This window comes from Cervus elaphus, chromosome X, assembly GCF_910594005.1.
Source record: "Cervus elaphus chromosome X, mCerEla1.1, whole genome shotgun sequence".
Taxonomy (NCBI): Eukaryota; Metazoa; Chordata; class Mammalia; order Artiodactyla; family Cervidae; genus Cervus; species Cervus elaphus.
In genome coordinates this window covers 76,435,998-76,455,534 of record NC_057848.1, presented here as the reverse complement: position 1 = coordinate 76,455,534, position 19,537 = coordinate 76,435,998, and the positions used below count along the sequence as shown (strand labels likewise).

At 38.4% G+C, this 19,537-nt stretch overlaps 1 protein-coding gene across 3 annotated transcripts in view; it reads left to right on the top strand.

The window, feature by feature from the left end:
- The window catches only part of GABRA3 (gamma-aminobutyric acid type A receptor subunit alpha3), a 228,850-nt gene that overhangs the window by 139,327 nt on the left and 69,986 nt on the right, over positions 1 to 19,537 (top strand). For all 3 annotated transcript variants that reach the window (XM_043897578.1, XM_043897577.1, XM_043897579.1), the window contains exon 5: positions 13,927 to 14,147. In XM_043897578.1, the coding sequence (XP_043753513.1) occupies positions 13,927 to 14,147 (221 nt within the window). The remainder of the gene's footprint in view (positions 1 to 13,926; positions 14,148 to 19,537) is intronic.

Sequence of the window (19,537 nt, the reverse complement as noted above, 5' to 3'; positions counted from 1 at the left end):
CTGGGTCTTCCTTCAATCAGGCAAGGTGTAGGAGTCAACTGGAGAAACAAGTTAGTTCTCAGGAGAGGAAGTCATAAGTGGTTGTGAGACCAGACAGGGGGATAACCAAATTCTCCAGGTAGGTGCAGCTCTCTTTTTTATTGCTGGGTATTAGTGGTTGATTAATATTTTCATAAGAAAGCAACTGTAGCTACTCTTTGAGCACACACACATACACATACTCACTTTCTTTTATGAATCTACATCCATTAATACATTGAGGCAAAATAAGAAAGTTTATGCAGAATTAAAAAAAAAACAAAACAGCTTACACACCACCCCAGGCACTCCACAGACACACACGTACAAACAGATACCCCAATTCTGAGATACTACAGAAATATTCACATAGCCCCTGCCCAAACCAGCTTGTTTCCCTGCTCTTTTCCCACCCAAGCAGGCACACATGGGTGTGCATGGGCTCTGGAGACCCTTCAAGCAATCCAGACGTTTTATCTTCTGAAGTTTCATCTTCCACTTGTTTGTCCCCAGCACTGGCCCATGATTAAGCAGAAATAACAGAATGGTCCTTTCCTGATAGAGCAACCTTTGGTCAAATACATTTCAGGTTATTTTAGCTGAACTTCCATCCTATCACAAGGCAGAATAGCTATGATCAATCTGGCTAGGAAACAAATTTCTGGTGTTTTAAAAATTTTCTTCTTCCTGTACTACTTAATAGACTGTGGCAATTGTGGCAGGATCAGGGATGACTTCGGATGAAACATCAGATAGTCGTGTGACTTTAGCAGTTAATTGAATCAAGAAAGCAAGCTCCTCTGAGCCCACAGACTACTTGGTAAAGTAAATGAAAATTAGGGCTAGCTAGCTGGGTTCTTGACTTTCTTCCACTCAAACGGGGAGCTTTGGTGCCTAAGAATTGTCTAAGGAAATAGAGATAGTCTTTTGTTCACAAAGGGGGAAAGTTGTGGTGGCAGTTTGAGCACTGAACCAGCACCAGCCATAACCCTTTGTAGCCATTGTGCTCCTTGGTCAAACACTGCCCTCCACAGACATTGAGCCTGAGTTTGGCAGCTCAATGAAGAGTCATGTCTATTTTGTTGATCTCAGTACCACCAGTGCCTAACTTGGTGTTCATCAGTTGGCAGACATTATTTGTTAAATTTAAGAATGAATGAGATGGAACAAATTAAATTTGAGGGGAAAATAATGACTGTGTTCCTCCACTTGGATGAAAGTTCTTCAAAGGCAGAACATATGTCAAATATATTTCTTTTAATTTTTTTTGAAGTAAAGACTTACCAAGAATTTTATTTTTAAGTAGAGGAAAACAAACTTAACCCCAACATATAAATACTATTAAAAGACAATCATTTATGTTTATATCTAATTTTTTTTTCATTTATTTATTTTAATTGGGGTCTAATTACTTTACAATATTGTAGTGGTTTTTGCCATACATTGACATGAATCAGCCATGGATATACATGTGTTCCCCATCCTGAACCCCCCTCCCACCTCTCTTCCCATCCCATCCCTCTGGGTCATCCCAGTGCACCAGCCCTGAGCACCCTGTCTCATGCATTGAACCTAGACTGGTGATCTGTTTCACATATGATAATATACATGTTTCAATGCTGTTCTCTCAGAACATCCCACCCTCACCCTCTCCCACAGAGTCCAAAAGACTGTTCTATACATCTGTGTCTCTTTTGCTGTCTTGCATATAGGGACATTGTTACCATCTTTCTAAATTCCATATATATACATTAGTATACTGTATTGGTGTTTTTCTTTCTGGCTTACTTCACTCTGTATAATAGGCTCCAGTTTCATCCACCTCATTAGAACCGATTCAAATGTATTCTTTTTAATAGCTGCATGATATTACAGTGTGTATATGTACCACAGCTTTCTTATCCATTCATCCACCGATGGACATCTAGGTTGCCTCCATGTCCTGGCTATTATGAACAGTGCTGCAATGAACACTGGGGTACATGTGTCGCTTTCAGATCTAGTTTCTTTGGTGTGTATGCCCAGCAGTGGGATTGCTGGGTCACATGGCAGTTCTATTTCCAGTTTTTTTTTTTTTAAGGAATCTCCACACTGTTCTCCATAGTGGCTGTACTAGTTTGCATTCCCACCAACAGTGTAAGAGGGTTCCCTTTTCTCCACACCCTCTCCAGCATTTATTGCTTGTAGACTTTTGGATAGCAGCCATTCTGACTGGCATGAGATGGTACCTCATTGTGATTTTGATTTGCATTTCTCTGATAATGAGTGATGCTGAGCATCTTTTCATGTGTTTGTTAGCCATCTGTATGTCTTCTTTGGAGAAATGACTGTTTAGTTCTTTGGCCCATTTTTTGATTGGGTCGTTTATTCTTCTGGAATTGAGCTGCAGGAGCTGCTTGTATATCAAATACATTTCTATCTCTTGCACCCATCACAGAACCTGACACAACTCATCTGTGTTTGCTGAGGTGATATGAAATATTAGTAGCAGGGCCTGCAAATAAAGAATGAAAGCAGCTTTTTTTTTTTTTTTTTCATGAGATGCTATTGAGTAGCAAGACTAGTAAGTCAATGATTAATGAATGACTCTAACCTTTGGGCACAAGTTTTGATGACTTCTCCATCTATGAAAATAAGGAGCTATGATGAAAGAAAATTGTACAGAGATGAAAATTGAAGAGTGGTAGATGTTTCTAATGGGAAAGTCTGGGAAAGAAAGAAATAATGCAGAGTACAAGACAGAATTTGGCAGCTGGTTATAATGGGAACTTTACAAGCATTATGAATAAAAACATGTGTTAACCATTTGTAGCAAATGAAGCTGGATGATCACACAATACATAGTTTTTCAGCAGTAATATTAATCCTGGGTTGATGGTCTCCCAGAAAAGCAAGAGAACAAGGGGTATGATGGCAATTTGAATGAACTGAAGTCATGTGACTGTCTATGATTTTCTATTTTTAGGATATTTTAGACCATTTTCTCAATCAATATATGGAAAGATGGTGGAGATGGCAATGACAGGGATGTTTAATGAAAAATACAGTTTCATTTCCACTTGTCTCGCAAATTGAATCTGTCTATTCCTTACCAGTGAGCAGTGGTTCTTGACCAATGGTGGTTTTCCCTGGTCTCTCAAGATCCTCTGAATTAGAATGAAGAAAAAGTGGGATGCTGGCTTAACAATGGTAGGGTATTCATATGGGCATGATTGGAAAGGAAAGCATAAAGTTAACAGCTAAATTTTTTAAAATTTATTTATTTTTAATTGAAGGATAATTGCTTTACAGTATTGTATTGGTTTCTGTCATACATCGACATGAATCAGCTATAGGTAGACATATGTACCCTCCCTCTTGGACCTCCCTCCCACCATCCACCCCATTCCAACAGCTAATATTTTTAAAGAGAGTAGCTATTAAATGTTCTCAACACACACACATGCATGCACATACATAAACAGTGACTACGTGAAGTGATAGGTATGTTAATTTGATTGTGGTAATCATTTCACAATGTATATATTAAATCATCATGTCATGGACCTTTAAAAATCACATCGTATAACCAAAATATGAGATTTTTATTTGTCAATCATGCCTCAATAATCTGGGAGAAACTTCCTAGTCTATATAGTGGACAGCCAGGTAATGATGAAAGTAGACAATACACTAACAGAACTAACCATCTAGCTTAACCAAAATTAACTAATTTATTTAAAAAATGGAGGCATGGGAAATGAGGACCCATAAGATATATTATAATCATAATTCTTTATAACAGATTCAGGTGACATACATTTTAGTTGGACTTCTGTTTATGAAAGTCATGCAGAGTTACCGAAATATCAAAAGACTGCATGGGAAAAAAATGGTGTTAAGTAAAAAGAAAGTCCACATAAGGACTTTTTTCCTGTGGTAATGGGCTTGAAATTATTGGACCTGTTTCTTTCCCCAACACTGGAAAAAAGTAGCTGTGTCCACTTCAAGTCCTCCCTTACTGGTGTCCTCGTGCATAGAGTGAAGGGGAGCATTTTGAAAGTCTCTTAAGCTGTCAGTTTCCTCTTATTCTATGGTGTACCATATTCCCAGATGCAACATAGAAAGGAGTTCATTTCTGTAGTGTTTTACCTAGGAGTCCATGATCATGAATCTCCTGGACTACTTTTTTGTAGACAGGCAGAACACATAAACAATACTAGTAAGACTATTTCAAAGGCTAAATACAACTGAAAGAGGCATGTGGATTATGGTTTTCCAAAATAGAGACTAGAGAGGAGGCAAAGAGTAAAGGGAGGACTCAATGGTCCCAAGACCCTGCTAAAGTTGATCCAGCCATGCACACCCTTTCTGGAAGCCTGCATTGACACACAGCACAGTGTTAGAGAGTTGAAGACATTCAAGCTTCAACACCAAGCCAGAAATTCTTCCCCTTGAGCTTTGTTCATCTCTGAGCAGTGTAGGAAATGTATTAAGTACCTTTCCCAGGAGGCAAACTTGGGCTTATTATGTGGAAGATTTGATTTAAATGCCTCACAAAACAACAGAATTCATTTGTCAATTTGGAGGCAATCATCCTTGGAGAGTATACAAAGGCTCAATTTGCAAGGAAGGAATTGATTGCATTTCTAGAATGGTCAGGTCAAAATTGAATTGCTTTTAGCCAAAGGTCATGCGATACTTATAGAGCAAATAATTACTATGTGATTTTCCCCAATAGTTTTGACTGTGTAGAGAATAACACATAAAAAAACTGGATAACCATCACCCAGCTTTTTTAAGCCTGGCGTTCTGCAGTTCATGGGGTCACAAAGTGTCGGACACAACTGAATAACAACAACTTTTTTAAATCTTGAAATGTTTCCTATATTTCTTTTCATATTAGAAATATAGTCTTTAAAGATATAAATAAAACCCCTGTGTATCCTCCTGATTCTATTTCTCTCCTTCCCTTCCTCCTTGGAGATAATAATAACCATTAATTTGCTTTTTTTTTTTGGCCATTCCAATGCATACTCTAGACCTAAAACTGAGGATATATTTGTTGTTCAGTTGCTAAATTGTGTCCAACTCTTTGCAACCCCATGGACTACAGCACACCAGGCTCCTCTGTCCTCCACTATCACCTGGAGTCTGTTCAAATTCCTGTCCATTGAGTTAGTGATACTATCTAACCATCTCATCTTTTGCCGCCCCCTTCTCTTTCCCAGAATCAGGGTCTTTTCCAAAGAGTTGGCTCTTTGCATCAGGTGCCCAAAGTATTGGAGCTTCAACACTAGTTCTTCCAATGAATATTCAGGGTTGATTTACTTTAGGGTTGACTGGTTTGATCTCCTTGAGTCTTCTCCAGCACCACAGTTTGAAAGCACCAATTCTTCAGTGCTCAGCCTTCTTTATGGTCCAACTCTGTATATATCACATGAAATAGCAATATCATAATAAATAAAATAATAGTGGTTTTCATGTTTTCATTTATAATAATTAAAATGTGTCATAGCTTGTTTATCATTTTACAACATATCTTTTACTGTACTGAAAATTATTCTTTTTGACGCTCTTAACCTAGTTCATTTTACTGCTATAGACTTTTAAAGCATATGAATATTTATTCATATTAATACGTTCACTTATCAAGTCAATGTGCATTTAGACTGTTTCCAGCTTTTTGCCTTTAAAAACAATGGTATTTTGCTATTAAAAACAAATATTCTTGTACACATCTTTTTGTGAACACATTTGAGTTTCTGTAGGGTTGTGTACCTACAGATAACATTTCTGATTTGCAGGGTTTGCAAACATTTCACTTTTTTCTGATAGGGCCAAATAACTCTTGTGATGGGGTTGTACCAATTTCTTATCCCACTAGAAGTGTATGAGCTCCATTTCTCTGCACTTTTGGTAATGATTCATATTGTTGCACTTTGTTTTAGACATTCTGATGTATATGAAATGACATCTAATTGATATTATTTGCATTTTTCTGATGAACTTTGAGGTCAAGCATATTTTTATGTGTTTAGTGGCCAATGTGTACCACTAAAGACAAGATACTTGTTACCACATGGATTAGCAAAAGTAGAAACTCCATGTAGATCCTGTTTTCTCATGCTGCAACTTCTGAATTGAAGTTTCTTGTGGCATTTGTGCTTGGTGAAAACTAGGACATTAGAAAAGCTGGGAATTTTGAGTTTTGGCTCAATTTAGGAAGGCAGAACTTATAATATGGGAATTTCTATAAGATATCCTAGAAAGGCCAAACAAATGACTATGGGCAATGATGAATATGACAAATATGCACTCTGTTCTAGTTCTAATTTTCTAAAAAGTATGTGTTTAATTGAACATTTTTCAACTTCTCTTTTGTCTCCTATTAGGATGATTGTGTGATTTTTTTTCTCTTAATCTGTTAAAATGTCTAATTAAATTAACAGGTTTTTCTACTTATGAGGACAACTTTACATTCTCTGGAAGAATAAAACTTGATAATGATGTTTAAAAGATTTTATTTCTTTATTTATTTGACTGTGCTGGGTCTTTGTTGGGAGGGAGGTCAGAGAGGGAGGGGATAGATAGATAGATAGATAGATATAGATATAGATATATAGCTGATTTACTTTGTTGTACAGCAGAAACTAATACAACAGCAGAAAAATTCATGCAATATTAATTAGATGTCATTTCATATGAAGTGTTGAATACAAAATTTCATTTTGTAAGTTCACTGTTCAGTTCTAAGTATTTTCTAATATCATTTATGATTTCTTCTTTGTTTCTTTGTTTCTTGGAAACAAAGATTATGATTTCTTCTTTGTTTCTTGGAAAATTTTTAGTGTGTTTTCTAATTTTCAAATGTAAAACTTTGTTATTAATTTCTAATTAATGCCTAATATTAAAAGAAGATGGCCTATAGGATATGAAATCTTTCTTGTTTCTTGGACTTGGGTGAATATTTCCTTCCCCATTTTGGGAAGTTTTCAACTATTATCTCCTCAAGTATTTTCTCATGGTCTTTCTTTTTGTCTTCTTCTTTTGGGACTCCTATGATTAGAATGTTGGGGTGTTTAACATTGTCCCAGAGGTCTCTGAGGTTGTCCTCATTTCTTTTCTCCTCTCTGCTTCATTTTTCTACCATTCTATCTTCTACCTCACTTATCCTATCTTCTGCCTCCGTTATTCTCCTCTTGGTTCCCTCCAGAGTGTTTTTGATCTCATTTATTGCATTATTCATTATTTATTGACTCTTTTTTATTTCTCCTAGGTCTTTGTTAAACCTTTCTTGCATCTTCTCGATCCTTGTCTCCAGGCTATTTATCCGTAATTCCAATTTGATTTCAAGATTTAGGATCATTTTCACTATCATTATTCTGAATTCTTTATCAGGTAGATTCCCTATCTCTTCCTCTTTTGTTTAGTTTGGTGGGCATTTATCCTGTTTCTTTACCTGCTGGGTATTTCTCTGCCTTTTCATCTTGTTTATATTGCTGTGTTTGGGGTGGCCTTTCCGTATTCTTGCAGTTTGTGGTTCCTCTTTATTTTGGAGGTTCCTTGCTGTGGGTGGGGTTGGACGGGTGCCTTGTCAAGGTTTTCTGTTTAGGGAAGTTTGTGTAAGTTTTCTGGTGGGTGGAGCTGGATTTCTTCTCTCTGGATTGCAAGAAATGTCCAGTAGTGAGTTTTGAGATGTCAGTGGGTTTGGTGTGACTTTGGGCAGCCTGTATATTGAAGCTCAGGGCTATGTTCCTGTGTTGGTGGAGAATTTGCGTGGTATGTCTTGCTCTGGAACTTGCTGGCTCTTGGGTGGTGCCTGGTTTCAGTGTAGGTATGGAGGCTCATCCATGGAGGTATGGATGAGCTCTTATCAATTAATGTTCCCTGGAGTCAGGAGTTCTCTGGTGTTCTCACGTTTTGAACTTAAGCCTCCTGCCTCTGGATTTCCGTCTTATTCTTACAGTAGCCTCAAGACTTCTCCATCTATACAGCACCAATGATAAAAATCTAGGATAATGATGAAGAGTTTCTCCACAGTGAGGGACACCCGGAGAGGTTCACAGAGTTACATGGAGAAAAGAAGAGGGAGGAGGGAGATACAGTGACCAGGAGGAGAGGGGGAATCAAAAGTGGAGAGAGCAAGCTAACCAGTAATCAGTTTCCTATGTGCTCTCCACAGTCTGGACCCCTCAGAGATGTTCATGGAGTTACACAGAGAAGAGAAGAGGGAGGAAGGAGACAGAGGTGACCAGGAGGAGAAAAGGGGGAATCGAGAGGAGAGAGACAGATCCAGTCAGTAATCGTTTCCCTAAGTGTTCTCCACAGCCCGGAACACACAAAGAGATTCACAGAGTTGGGTAGAGAAGAAAAGGGGGAGGGGGGAGATAGAGGCGACCTGGTGGAGAAAAAGGAGTCAAATGGGGGAGAGAGCAATCAAGCCAGTAATCACACTCCCAAGTAAAAATTGGTACTGAAGATTGGGTCCTTAAAGGTACAAAGTTGATAACAAATACCAAATAGCAAAGAATAAAAATCTATAGTAGAGGTTAGACTCTCAAAAATACAATATTAAAAAAAAACAAAGTCACAAAAATTATAAAATATATATATGAAGTTTGCTTTAAAAATAGGGTCTTTTTTTTGCAAGGTAATAGTTGATTATAAAAATGAAAATTAAAGAAGTAATAGAGGACTTAAAAATAAAAAAAATTAAAAATGATAACAGTAAAAATATATCTAGGACTTTCTCTGGAGCTGTTGTGGACAGTGTGAGGTCAGTTCAGTTTCAGGTAGTTCCTTGATCGGGCTTATACTTCTCAAGACCTATAGGCCCCTTCCAATGTAGTCGGTGCTAACTACAGGGTTTTAATCTGTGGCACCTGTCACTTCCAGAGTGGTTCCCTCTGTTTATTTTAGCTTCTTCTGTTTGCTGGTCTCTTCAGTGTCTAATTTCTGCCTGCCCTGACTCAAGGGGGTGAAGGTGGTCTCTTGTTTAGGCTCACTTGTTCAGTTATGCTGTGGGGAGGGAGGATCACTGCAAACAAATCTCACTGGCGTGTGTGGGGAGCGCTCGCAGTGTCTCAGCTGCACTGGGTTTGCCCTGCTCACGGCGTGTGTGCTTTCATGGCCTACCCTTCTCAGGCTCTAGGTTGCTCTGCCGGGAACTGTCTGAAGCGGGCCCTGGGTTGTGTGCACTTCCCAGGTCTAAGCCACTCAGGTTCAGGTTCTCGAGTACTCCCCAAAGGCAGAGGCTCGGTTGGGCCTGCGTTTTGTGCCCTTCCCAGGTCCAAGCAGCTCAGGTGACCAGGTGCTTGGCGAGTGCATTCACCCCCAGGTGGGGGTGCGTCTTATCCCTCCCCCATCCCAGCCGCTCGGTTTTCTGGGTGTACAATGGGCGTGCCTTCTCAGGTGCGCTGTGTGTCTATTCTGGGGAGCTGATTGCTGGCTGCAACCCTCCCAGCGGATGTCAACCCTCCAGAATCCCAAGAACTATTGGTTAGCAATGGAGCCTGTTTGCAGTTTGGTAGAAGATGCCTCTCTGGGGCTGCGATTGCCCCTTTCTGGCTCTGGCTGCCTCCCACCTGCTTGTCTCTGGTGGGGGATGGGCCGGTCCACAGCCTGCCAGCTCTCCTCTGGTAGACGCTCAGTCGTTTGTTCTCTGAGCAGGCCTGGCAGTGCCTCAGGTTAGGGCTTTTCGCAGAATAGTTCTCTCTCCCTCCCCCTTTTTTTCTCTCTCTCTGGCTATCCCACAGTTTGGGTTGCTATCTCACATTAGTTCCCTCAGATTGCCCTCAGGGCATTCTGACCCAGTCCTTACCCTAATCAATGCAGCCCACACATCCCTGTTCAGCCCCCACTTGCTGGTGACGGCTGCGAGTGCTGGGAGTTGTCGTTAGGCATGTAATCTGTGAGTCTTATTCATTTATTTATTTATTTTTCCTCCTGGTTATGTTGCCCTCAGAGATTCCAAGATTCCCCACAGACTTGCTGGTGAGAGTGTTTCCTGGTGTTTGGAAACTTCTCTTTTAAGACTCCCTTCCCGGGATGCATCTCTGTCCCTACCTCTTTTGCCTCTCTTTTTATCTTTTATATTTTGTCCTACCTCCTTTCGAAGACAATGGGCTGCCTTTCTGGGTGCCTGATGTCCTCTGCCAGCATTCAGAAGCTGTTTTGTGGAATTTGCTCACCGTTCAAATGTTCTTTTGATGAATTTGTGGGGGAGAAAGTGGTCTCCCTGTCCTATTCCTCCACCATCTTAGGACTGCCCCCTGATTAAGGTTCTTGAAACTAAGATACTTATACTAATATTTCAACAATTCTGAGAAACTTTCATCCATTAGTATTTCATTGTTCATCATTTTCTCTATTCTCTAATTTTCAGTTCAGTTCAGTTCAGTCGCTCAGTCCTGTCTGACTCTTTGCGACCCCATGGACTGCAGCACACCAGGCCTCCCTGTCCATCACCAACTCCCGGAGTTTACCCAAACTCACGTCCATAACTTTAGAACTTTGTTAGAAATAGACACTGAAAAAGTTTTCTTCACAAGTATTTTCCAGTTCACTAATCTCTGTTCCATAATATCTAATCTTCTATATAACATATCCATTGACTTTTTATTTTTGTTTCACAGAACATGTACTTCAAATAGATATTTTTAAAATCTGTTTTTTCTCATTCCTACCCCATAATGTTTTGATATTTTCTCACATTCTCAATCTCTCTCTTGATACTTTTATCATTTTAATATATTCAGTAGCTCCTTTATAATTATTTTATTCTGTTATATGAGGTTCTTGTGAAGTAAAAGTCAGTCAGTTGTGTCCAGCTCTACTACAGTCCATAGAATTCTCTAGGCCAGAATACTGGAGTGGGTAGCCATTCCCTTCTCCAGGGAATCTTCCCAACCCAGGGATCGAACCCAGGTCACCTGCATTGTAGGCAGATTCTTTACCAGCTGAGCCACCAAGGAAGCCCAAGAATACTGGAGTGGGTAGCCTATCCCTTCACCAGTGGGTCTTTCCAACCCAGGAATTGAACCAGGTCTCTGCATTGCAGGCGGATTCCTTACCCACTGAGCTATCAGGGAAGTCCTCATATGTGATGTTCTTGAGGGGTGACCTATATATCGTATTGGCTGACTCTTGCTTATGACCATTTCCTTAGGTGTTTTGTTGTTGTGAATTGCATACTTTTTTCAGCAAGCATTTATTTATGGCTATGTTCCTCTAGAGTGTTTGCTTTTATAAGTCAGTCTAGGGGTATCCCCATCCTGAGACCTATTTTTATGTTAATTTCTCAGCTTGTAAGACCCAAACCAGGTGTACATTTAGATATTTAGCTCAGATTAGATTTCAAGTTGCTAAATCTCAATAGAAATGCTTTCCCTTAGCCCTTCTTCATTTCATAATTCATGCTTGGATAAGTTTCCTTTCTTCATTTTCATGCTGTGGATTGGTTTTGTCTAGTTCATTTTATTTAATTCACCCTTATGCTGAGGGGCTTCCCTTGTGCCTTACCTGGTAAAGAATCCGCCTGCAATGCAAGAGACCTGGGTTTGATCCCTGGATTGGGAAGATCACCTGGAGAAGGGAAAGGCTACCCACTCCAGTATTCTGGCCTGGAGAATTCCAAGGACTATACTGTCCATGGGGTTGCAAAGAGTTGGACATGACTGAGCGACTTTCACTTCACTTCACTATGCTGAGGTCAGAGCCCTTCAGGGTATTGGTTTTATGTGGGAATCTAATTCCAGTTTTAAACCTGGCATAGTCCTGGCTTACACCTGTCATTCTGATGTAATTATTGATAAAGCCTCCTCTCACTCTCAAAAATGTTCCAGTTTAGATAATTTCTATAATCTCTTAATCCTTAGGCAGAGGTGTTCTTAGTGTTCTGCTGCTGCTAAGTCGCTTCAGTCATGTCTGCCTCTGTGCGACCCCATAAATGGCAGCCCACCAGGCTCCTCTGTCCCTTGGATTCTTCAGGCAAGAATACTGGAGTGATTTGCCATTTTCTTCTCCAATGCATGCATGCATGCTTAGTCGCTTCAGTCGTGTCCGACTCTGTGCGATCCCATAGATGGCAGCCCACCAGGCTCCGCTGTCCACAGGATTCTCTAGGCAAGAATGCTGGAGTGGGTTGCTATTTCCTTCTCCTCTTAGTGTCTTAGAGGAGGAGAAAAGCCAGACTGGCTGATTTATGGAGGTACAAGTGGTTGGAGAAGAGCTTAAAGAAAATAAGGGCCAGTTTATGAAGTACTTTCTAGGTAAGGGAAAGGTATTGGTATTTATTCCAAATATAATTGGAAGCCACTGAGGGGGCTTCCCTAGTGGCTCAGTGGTAAAGAATCCTCATATAATGCAGGAGACACAGGTTCAATTCCTGGGTTGAGAAGATCCCCTGGAGAAGGAAATGGCGACCCACTTTAGTATTCTTGCCTGGAAAATACCACAGACAGAAGAACCGGGCAGGCTACAGTCCAAGAAGTCACAAAAGAGTTGAATACGACTTAGTGACTCAATAACAACAACATATTTTAAGCAGCTTCTGACTGCTTTGTTTTACTTGACTACCTAGATGTGTCCCCTATCCCTTGTGTAGTTTAGTGGCCAGTCAAAGATTTGGGCAGAGTTTGTACTCAGAATTTCAGACTTACCCTTTCAATGGTTTTGGTTTTCTCTCAAGGCTTCCGCCTGAATTTTCAGTTCTTTGGTCAACTTTGAGCTCTTTCTTCTGAGGTATATTAAGCCAATAATTTTTCTGATTTCTGCCAAATGCACAAACATCACCCACCACAGATTTGTCATCTTTCATTTACTGGAGGATTCCCTTATTGTTTCTGTCTGCCTTTTTTCCAGAGCCCCAGAGTTTTCATTTGTATGTAGTGGTCAGCCAGGATTTGGGGCAAAGTATATCCTGGGGTTTGAGTTCCCATCCCCTCAGTGACTCTCTTGCTTCCAGGATTCCTACTCCTAAGATTCCAGATTATTATCCACTTTGAGCCATTAAGGCTGTGATATCGGACACAGAAATTCTAGGTTTGGGAGACCGCCTTTAGAAAAGAAAGCCACAAACACAATTTTAGCCTGTTGCTGCTGCTATCTTTCAAGAGTAAACTTTCCTCATTTTTGTCTGCTTTCAGTCATTTCCCATTGGTTTCAAATTGTCTAACTATCTATCTATATGTTTTGGTTCAAATTTTATGATTAATAACTACAAGAAGATATATCCAAATGATTTAATCTGCTGTTACCAATGCCAGTAATGTTTATTGTTATTTGAATTTGTATTTAGATGAACGGCAATTTTGAAAATTTTCTCCATGTTTATTAGCAATTTCTACCTGTTTCATGAATTTTTCTGTTCATGTCACTTATCCTTTTTTTCTATTTGTGTGTTTGTTTTTTCCTTATCTGTAAGAGTGCTTTACTTATTGAAGATAATAAGATATTAACTCATTAGATACACTGTTAGTTTGAGCATCAAATGAAATGTGTTTTAAAATTTAAGGTTTTAGTTTTATGGTAGTTGTTATATTGGCTTTTGATGTTCATATGGGATCATTTAGTAGAAGAGACAAAGTTAAGAGTTTGCTCTTATTAGAGATGCCACTGCATAGAGAAGAGAGCTCTTGCCTTTTCATAAGGCAAAGTCTTGTGTTCAGGTTGTATGATGTGCAGGGCAGCATTGGCAGTGATCTTCCTAAGTGAAATATTCTCGGACATATTATTTATGTACTTGTTGATTACCATGACATTACTTCTCAATCATAGTCATTTGCCCTACTTGCCAGTAACTACTGTCAATAGATTGCTGCTTCTCTGCATCAGAGGAAATACTGCAAAGTAATTAATATTTGCTAAGGGCACTGTGGATCCTCACCAGAACTCTGCTGAAATGTTGTTCTCTCTTTTTGTCCTTAGGAGTACACCATTGATGTATTTTTTCGACAGACATGGCATGATGAAAGACTGAAATTTGATGGACCCATGAAGATCCTTCCACTGAATAATCTCCTGGCTAGTAAGATCTGGACCCCTGACACCTTCTTCCACAATGGCAAGAAATCAGTGGCCCATAACATGACCACACCTAACAAGCTGCTCAGACTGGTGGACAATGGAACCCTCCTCTACACGATGAGGTCAGAGAGTGCCCGGCTCATCTAAAGTATCATGGGGGTAGGACCAGGGTTGAAAGCAAATTTACAAATTATAAATGCACATAGAGGCATACATTTCTTAACACAGTTACAGGTGTGTGCACTTATAGACATAATATTATATATACACATATAAACAGAGTTGGCTAACAAGCACATGAAAAACTACTCATCATCACTCCCTAATTATCAGAGAAATGCAAATCAAAACCACAATAAGGTATCATCTCATACTGATCAGAATGGCTCTCATTAGAAAGTCTATAAATTAATAAGTTCTGGAAAGGGTGTGGAGGAAAGAGAACCCTCCTACACTGTTGGTGGGTATGTATATAGGAGAGTTACTATGGAGAGCAGTATGGCAGTTCCTTAAAAAACTGAACATAGAGCTACCATATGACCCATCAATCCCACTCCTAGGCACATACCTGGACAAAATTATAATTTGAAAAGATACATGCACCCCTATTTTATAGCAGCACTATTTACAATAGCCAAAACATGGAACAACACAAGTGTCCATTAATAGATGATTGCTTTAAGAAGATGTGATACACACACATACACACACACATAATGGAATATTAATCAGCCATAAAAATATCATGAAATACTGCCATTTGCAACAGCATGGATGGACCTAGAAAATATACTAAGTGAAGTAAGTCAGACAGAGAAAGATAAATATTATATACTATCACTTATATGTGGAATCTAAAAAATAATAAAAATGAATCTCTATACAAAACAGAAATACATGTAAATCCATGGCTTGATTCATGTCAATGTATGACAAAACCCACTACAATATTGTAAAGTAATTAGCCTCCAACTAATAAAAATAAATGAAAAAAAAAAACAGAAATAGACTCACAGACATAGCAAACAAACTTATCTTTACCAGAAGGGTTGAAATAGAGGTAAAAGGGATAAATAAGGAGTTTGTGTTTGAGATTAACAGATACACAGTACTATATATAAAGTAGATTTAAAAAAAACAAGGACTTATTGTTACAGCATGGGAAACTATACTCAATATTTTATAATAATGGAAAGTAATCTGATATATATATATATAAAACTGATCACTGTGCTTACACCTGAAACTAACACAATATTTCAAGGCAACTCTATTTCAATGAAAAATAGAGAATTGGCCATATGAACATTTTCAGACACACAGAGATATACTTTCACAATGTATAAATGTTTATGTATACTCAGAGACGTGTAATACACAGGCATATACATAGTCAAAGTGAAAGTGAAGTGAAAATGAAAGTTTCTCAGTCATGTCTGATTCTTTGCGACCCCATGGACTATAGCCCACCAGGCTCCTCCGTCCATGGAATTCTCCAGGTAAGATACTAGAGTGGGTTGCCATTCCCTTCAGGGGATCTTTCTGACCCATGGATTGAATCAGGGTCTCCTGCATTGCAGGCAGATTCTTTACCATCTGAGCCACCAGGGAATCCCTATACAAAGTCAAGGGTACTTAAATACACAGACTCACAACCACATACACAGGCATGAACACAGTGACAGAATAGCATCTAGGTTTAACTGCAGCAATAGTCTATCTGTATGGTGCAGAATTATGAGAATCAAGTGAGATGTTAGCTATTTTCTGAAACATACAATGTTATATATATAAATGCAAAATTATAGCAACATATTTGTCATGCCACATTGCATGGGAATGCTGAGAAATAAATGAATTTCCAAACAACTTAAGAATATATATTTTATATATATATTTATTTACATATTTATATATATATGTGGAAATATATATATTTCATACTTTTCTACTCCTAAGGTATAAAAACTATAACAATTTTTATGTTTTTCATGACTCATTATTATCATTAGAGTTTTTAGATAAGGAAATTTTGCTTTTAAAACGAATAACTTTAAATGCATTTCCAGTTCAGTAAGATTCTTTGCTCCAACACTGAAAAACTTTCTTGGTTTTTGTTTTTTGATTTTGCTAGTTTCTCTGCTGTCATTTGTCACTTCCTAAAGCTCTCTCCTACATTAACGGGTATCAATTTTAACTTAGTAAACATTTATTGAATGGGAAATATGTGATCTTTCAGTGCAAGCTCTGTGGTATATCAAGTTTATGCATTTGTTATTATACACAATGAATTTCAAATAATACAAGCCTGATAAACATGTGATGAATACATGAAGTGTGCCTGCCTGTATGGTATATGCTAGTCTTTCTTTACTTTAAATTTGCTATTTATTTTTTCTGAGAGACAAGAAGATGGACAAGGAAAAATAGATAGTAAGTGAATTGTTAAGAGAAAAGTTGAATTAATGAAGAGGAGCTGAGAGAGTAGAGGAGAGAATCATGGAGAAAAGGGAAGTGGGTAGAAGTGGGAAGAATAATGTGGAGATGAGGTCAATAAAATTAACATATATATTTATTTTATTGGTGTACTCCCAGATCTTTTCTACACACACACATAAATCATTCAAGAACAAATGGGTAAAGAAAAGAGAGACTATGAGAGGAGAGAAATAGAATAGAAAATTTGGTAAAAAAAAAAAGGGGGGGGGAGATAAAATTAAAAGACTAGATATTAGAATATCCTAAAAGAAAAAGGAGAATTTGGAGAAAAGTATGAGGTAAATGAGAAGAAAGAAAAAAAGACATAGAGAAGTAGAGCAAAGACAGTGGAGGGAGAAAAATTTTTGATGGAAGATTAGTAGTATTCATTAATTCATTTATTTATTCACCAAACATGTTTTGACTTCCTAATACATACATGGCCCTGGACTAGGTTCTGGGTATGCAAACATTGATGATATGATCTTAAGACAGTTAGTAGGGAGATGCCTAGTACATAATCACAAAAAAATTAACTGAAATGATAAAGTTATGAGTAATTATGAAAGATCAGGGTCATCTAACTCATTTTTTTGGATCAAGTTGAAAAGAGAGTCGCTGGATGAGGTTAACACCTACATTCCTGATTATTAGTATTGGCATTCAGTTTTGTTTTATTGGAAATGTAGTCAAGAAAACTGTAGGTGGAAAGTGGAGGGAAGAGAGGAGGGACATCCAGGCAGAGAAAACCAATTGAGCAGTTGCAGGAAATTGAATGGTATATTATAAACAAGAAAATGAGGTGGTCAGGTTTTTTAATGTTATATATGGTACCCTAGCTACTGAGCAAAGGGTGCATTTTAAGGGAACAAGACTGGAAATAGGGAAGCTGGTTAGGAGGCAGCTTAAACAGTTTAGATGAGGAGTGGTGAAACTCCAATTCAGAGCAATGGATTAAGATGGGGAAGGGGAGATACACTGAGGAAATAGTAGAAACTACCAATGTCAGAATGAGAGCAAGGAGGAGGAGCCAAGGTAGAAGGTACCCAAGGAAAATGGTGAATGATGGTGTTACAAACTGGGGTACATCACATGAGATTTAGGAAAAGTTTAGATAGAATAAATCTGTGAGGTTAATTTTGGACGAGATAAGTTTAAGAAGATTGTAGATAATCCAGAGGCAGAAGTCTAATAGCAGTTGAATATTCAAGTCGTAAGACCAGGATAGAGACACAAGCAAGAGAGGTAAAGTTTGGTATTGTCAGTATGATGGTACAACCATGTACGTGGGTGTGATCACTTCAGGAAAGTATATACAGTGAGAGGAAAATCATGCCAAGCATTCAATCATGTAGCATTACTATCATTAAAGCAGAAGGGAAGAAAGAAGAACCTATGAAGGAGAACAAGAAGAAAAAGAAAGGAAGGTGTTAATAGAATTACTAGTGTGTAATATCTTGAAAGCTAAGTGTGGTAGTCAATACTGCTACTTCCACTATTTCCAATTCGCTTCCCTCTGGGTATGTGTTAGTATTTCATTTTCATAGAGCCTTGGACAAATGACTGGCTTTGGCTAACCAAATGTGAGTGGAAATAACATGTGTGATTTCTGAGGAAGGATTGGAAACTTTATTTAAGATGTACATTTTAAAATTTTCATCTCTGTTCAAAAGTTTTGTGGTTAGTGGAATCTATTATAATTGTTTCCATATCAGTACACTTTGGAAACACTGTGATCACTCAGGAAACTAGAATATTGTTCTTTTTAATTCATAAAACTAAGTATCATTTTTCTCAATCAATTTGCAGCACTGGTGTTAAAGTTCATTTATCTTTTTAAAAAGTATAGTTGATTTATAATGTGTTAGTTTCAGATATACAGCAAAGTGATTCATATATATATATATATATTCAGATTCTTTGATACTATAGGCTATTACAGGATATTGAATATCATTCCCTGTGCTGTTCAGTAGGTCTTGTTGTTTATCTATTAGAAAGATTGGAAACTTTTAAGAGCCAGTACATGAGTTTCTATGTTCCTCTCCCCTGGCTATGGTGAGTAGCATTATGCCAGGTGATCTTGGCTCTATTGTTTTGTGTCCCTTATTAAAGATAACAGAAGAGAGCATCCCTCCCCACAACCTGAGATGGATAAATAGTATGAATGAGAAATAAGACTTTGTTGTTTTAGGACACTGATATTTTATGATTATTACTACATATTGATCAAATCCATTTTGACTAATATATCAAAGGAGTAAATAGTTTCAAAAAGATGAAGTGATCAATAATAATAGCATAATAAGTACAATAGTTGCCATCAATATAGTGCTTACAATGTGCCAGGGACTGTTATACTCATTCTACTTACTGTTATTCCAACATTACAAATAAGGAATCTGAGACACAGAGCTAGTAAGAACACTTTCCAGTGTCACCTAGGTAGTAAATGGTTGATCCTGCATACTTTGGCAGTTTGGTTTCAAGTTATGCTCTTTACTATTACTTATGCATCTCTACAATATTGTTGACTATTACAAAGATAGCTAGTAATATAGAGAATTGAAAGTATGTATTAGGTTTGGTGGAGAAGGCAATGGCAACCCACTCCAGTACTCTTGCCTGGAAAATCCCATGGACGGAGGAGCCTGGTAGGTTGCAGTCCATGGGGTTGCTACCAGTCGGACACGACTAAGCGACTTCACTTTCACTTTTCAGTTTCACGCATTGGAGAAGGAAATGGCAACCCACTCCAGTGTTCTTGCCTGGAGAATCCCAGGGACGGGGGAGCTTGGTGGGCTGCCATCTATGGGGTCACACAGAGTCAGACACGACTGAAGTGACTTAGCAGCAGCAGCAGCAGCATTAGGTTTGGTAACATGGAAGACATTGGTGTTCTTCATATACAGTGTTTCAGTGGAATGATTAGTACAATGATGAGTTTTTAGGACTTGGCATAGAGGTAGTAAACATAGAAAATGCTTTCTGGGAATGTGCTTGAAAATGAAAGGGATGCGTATATAATTAATTT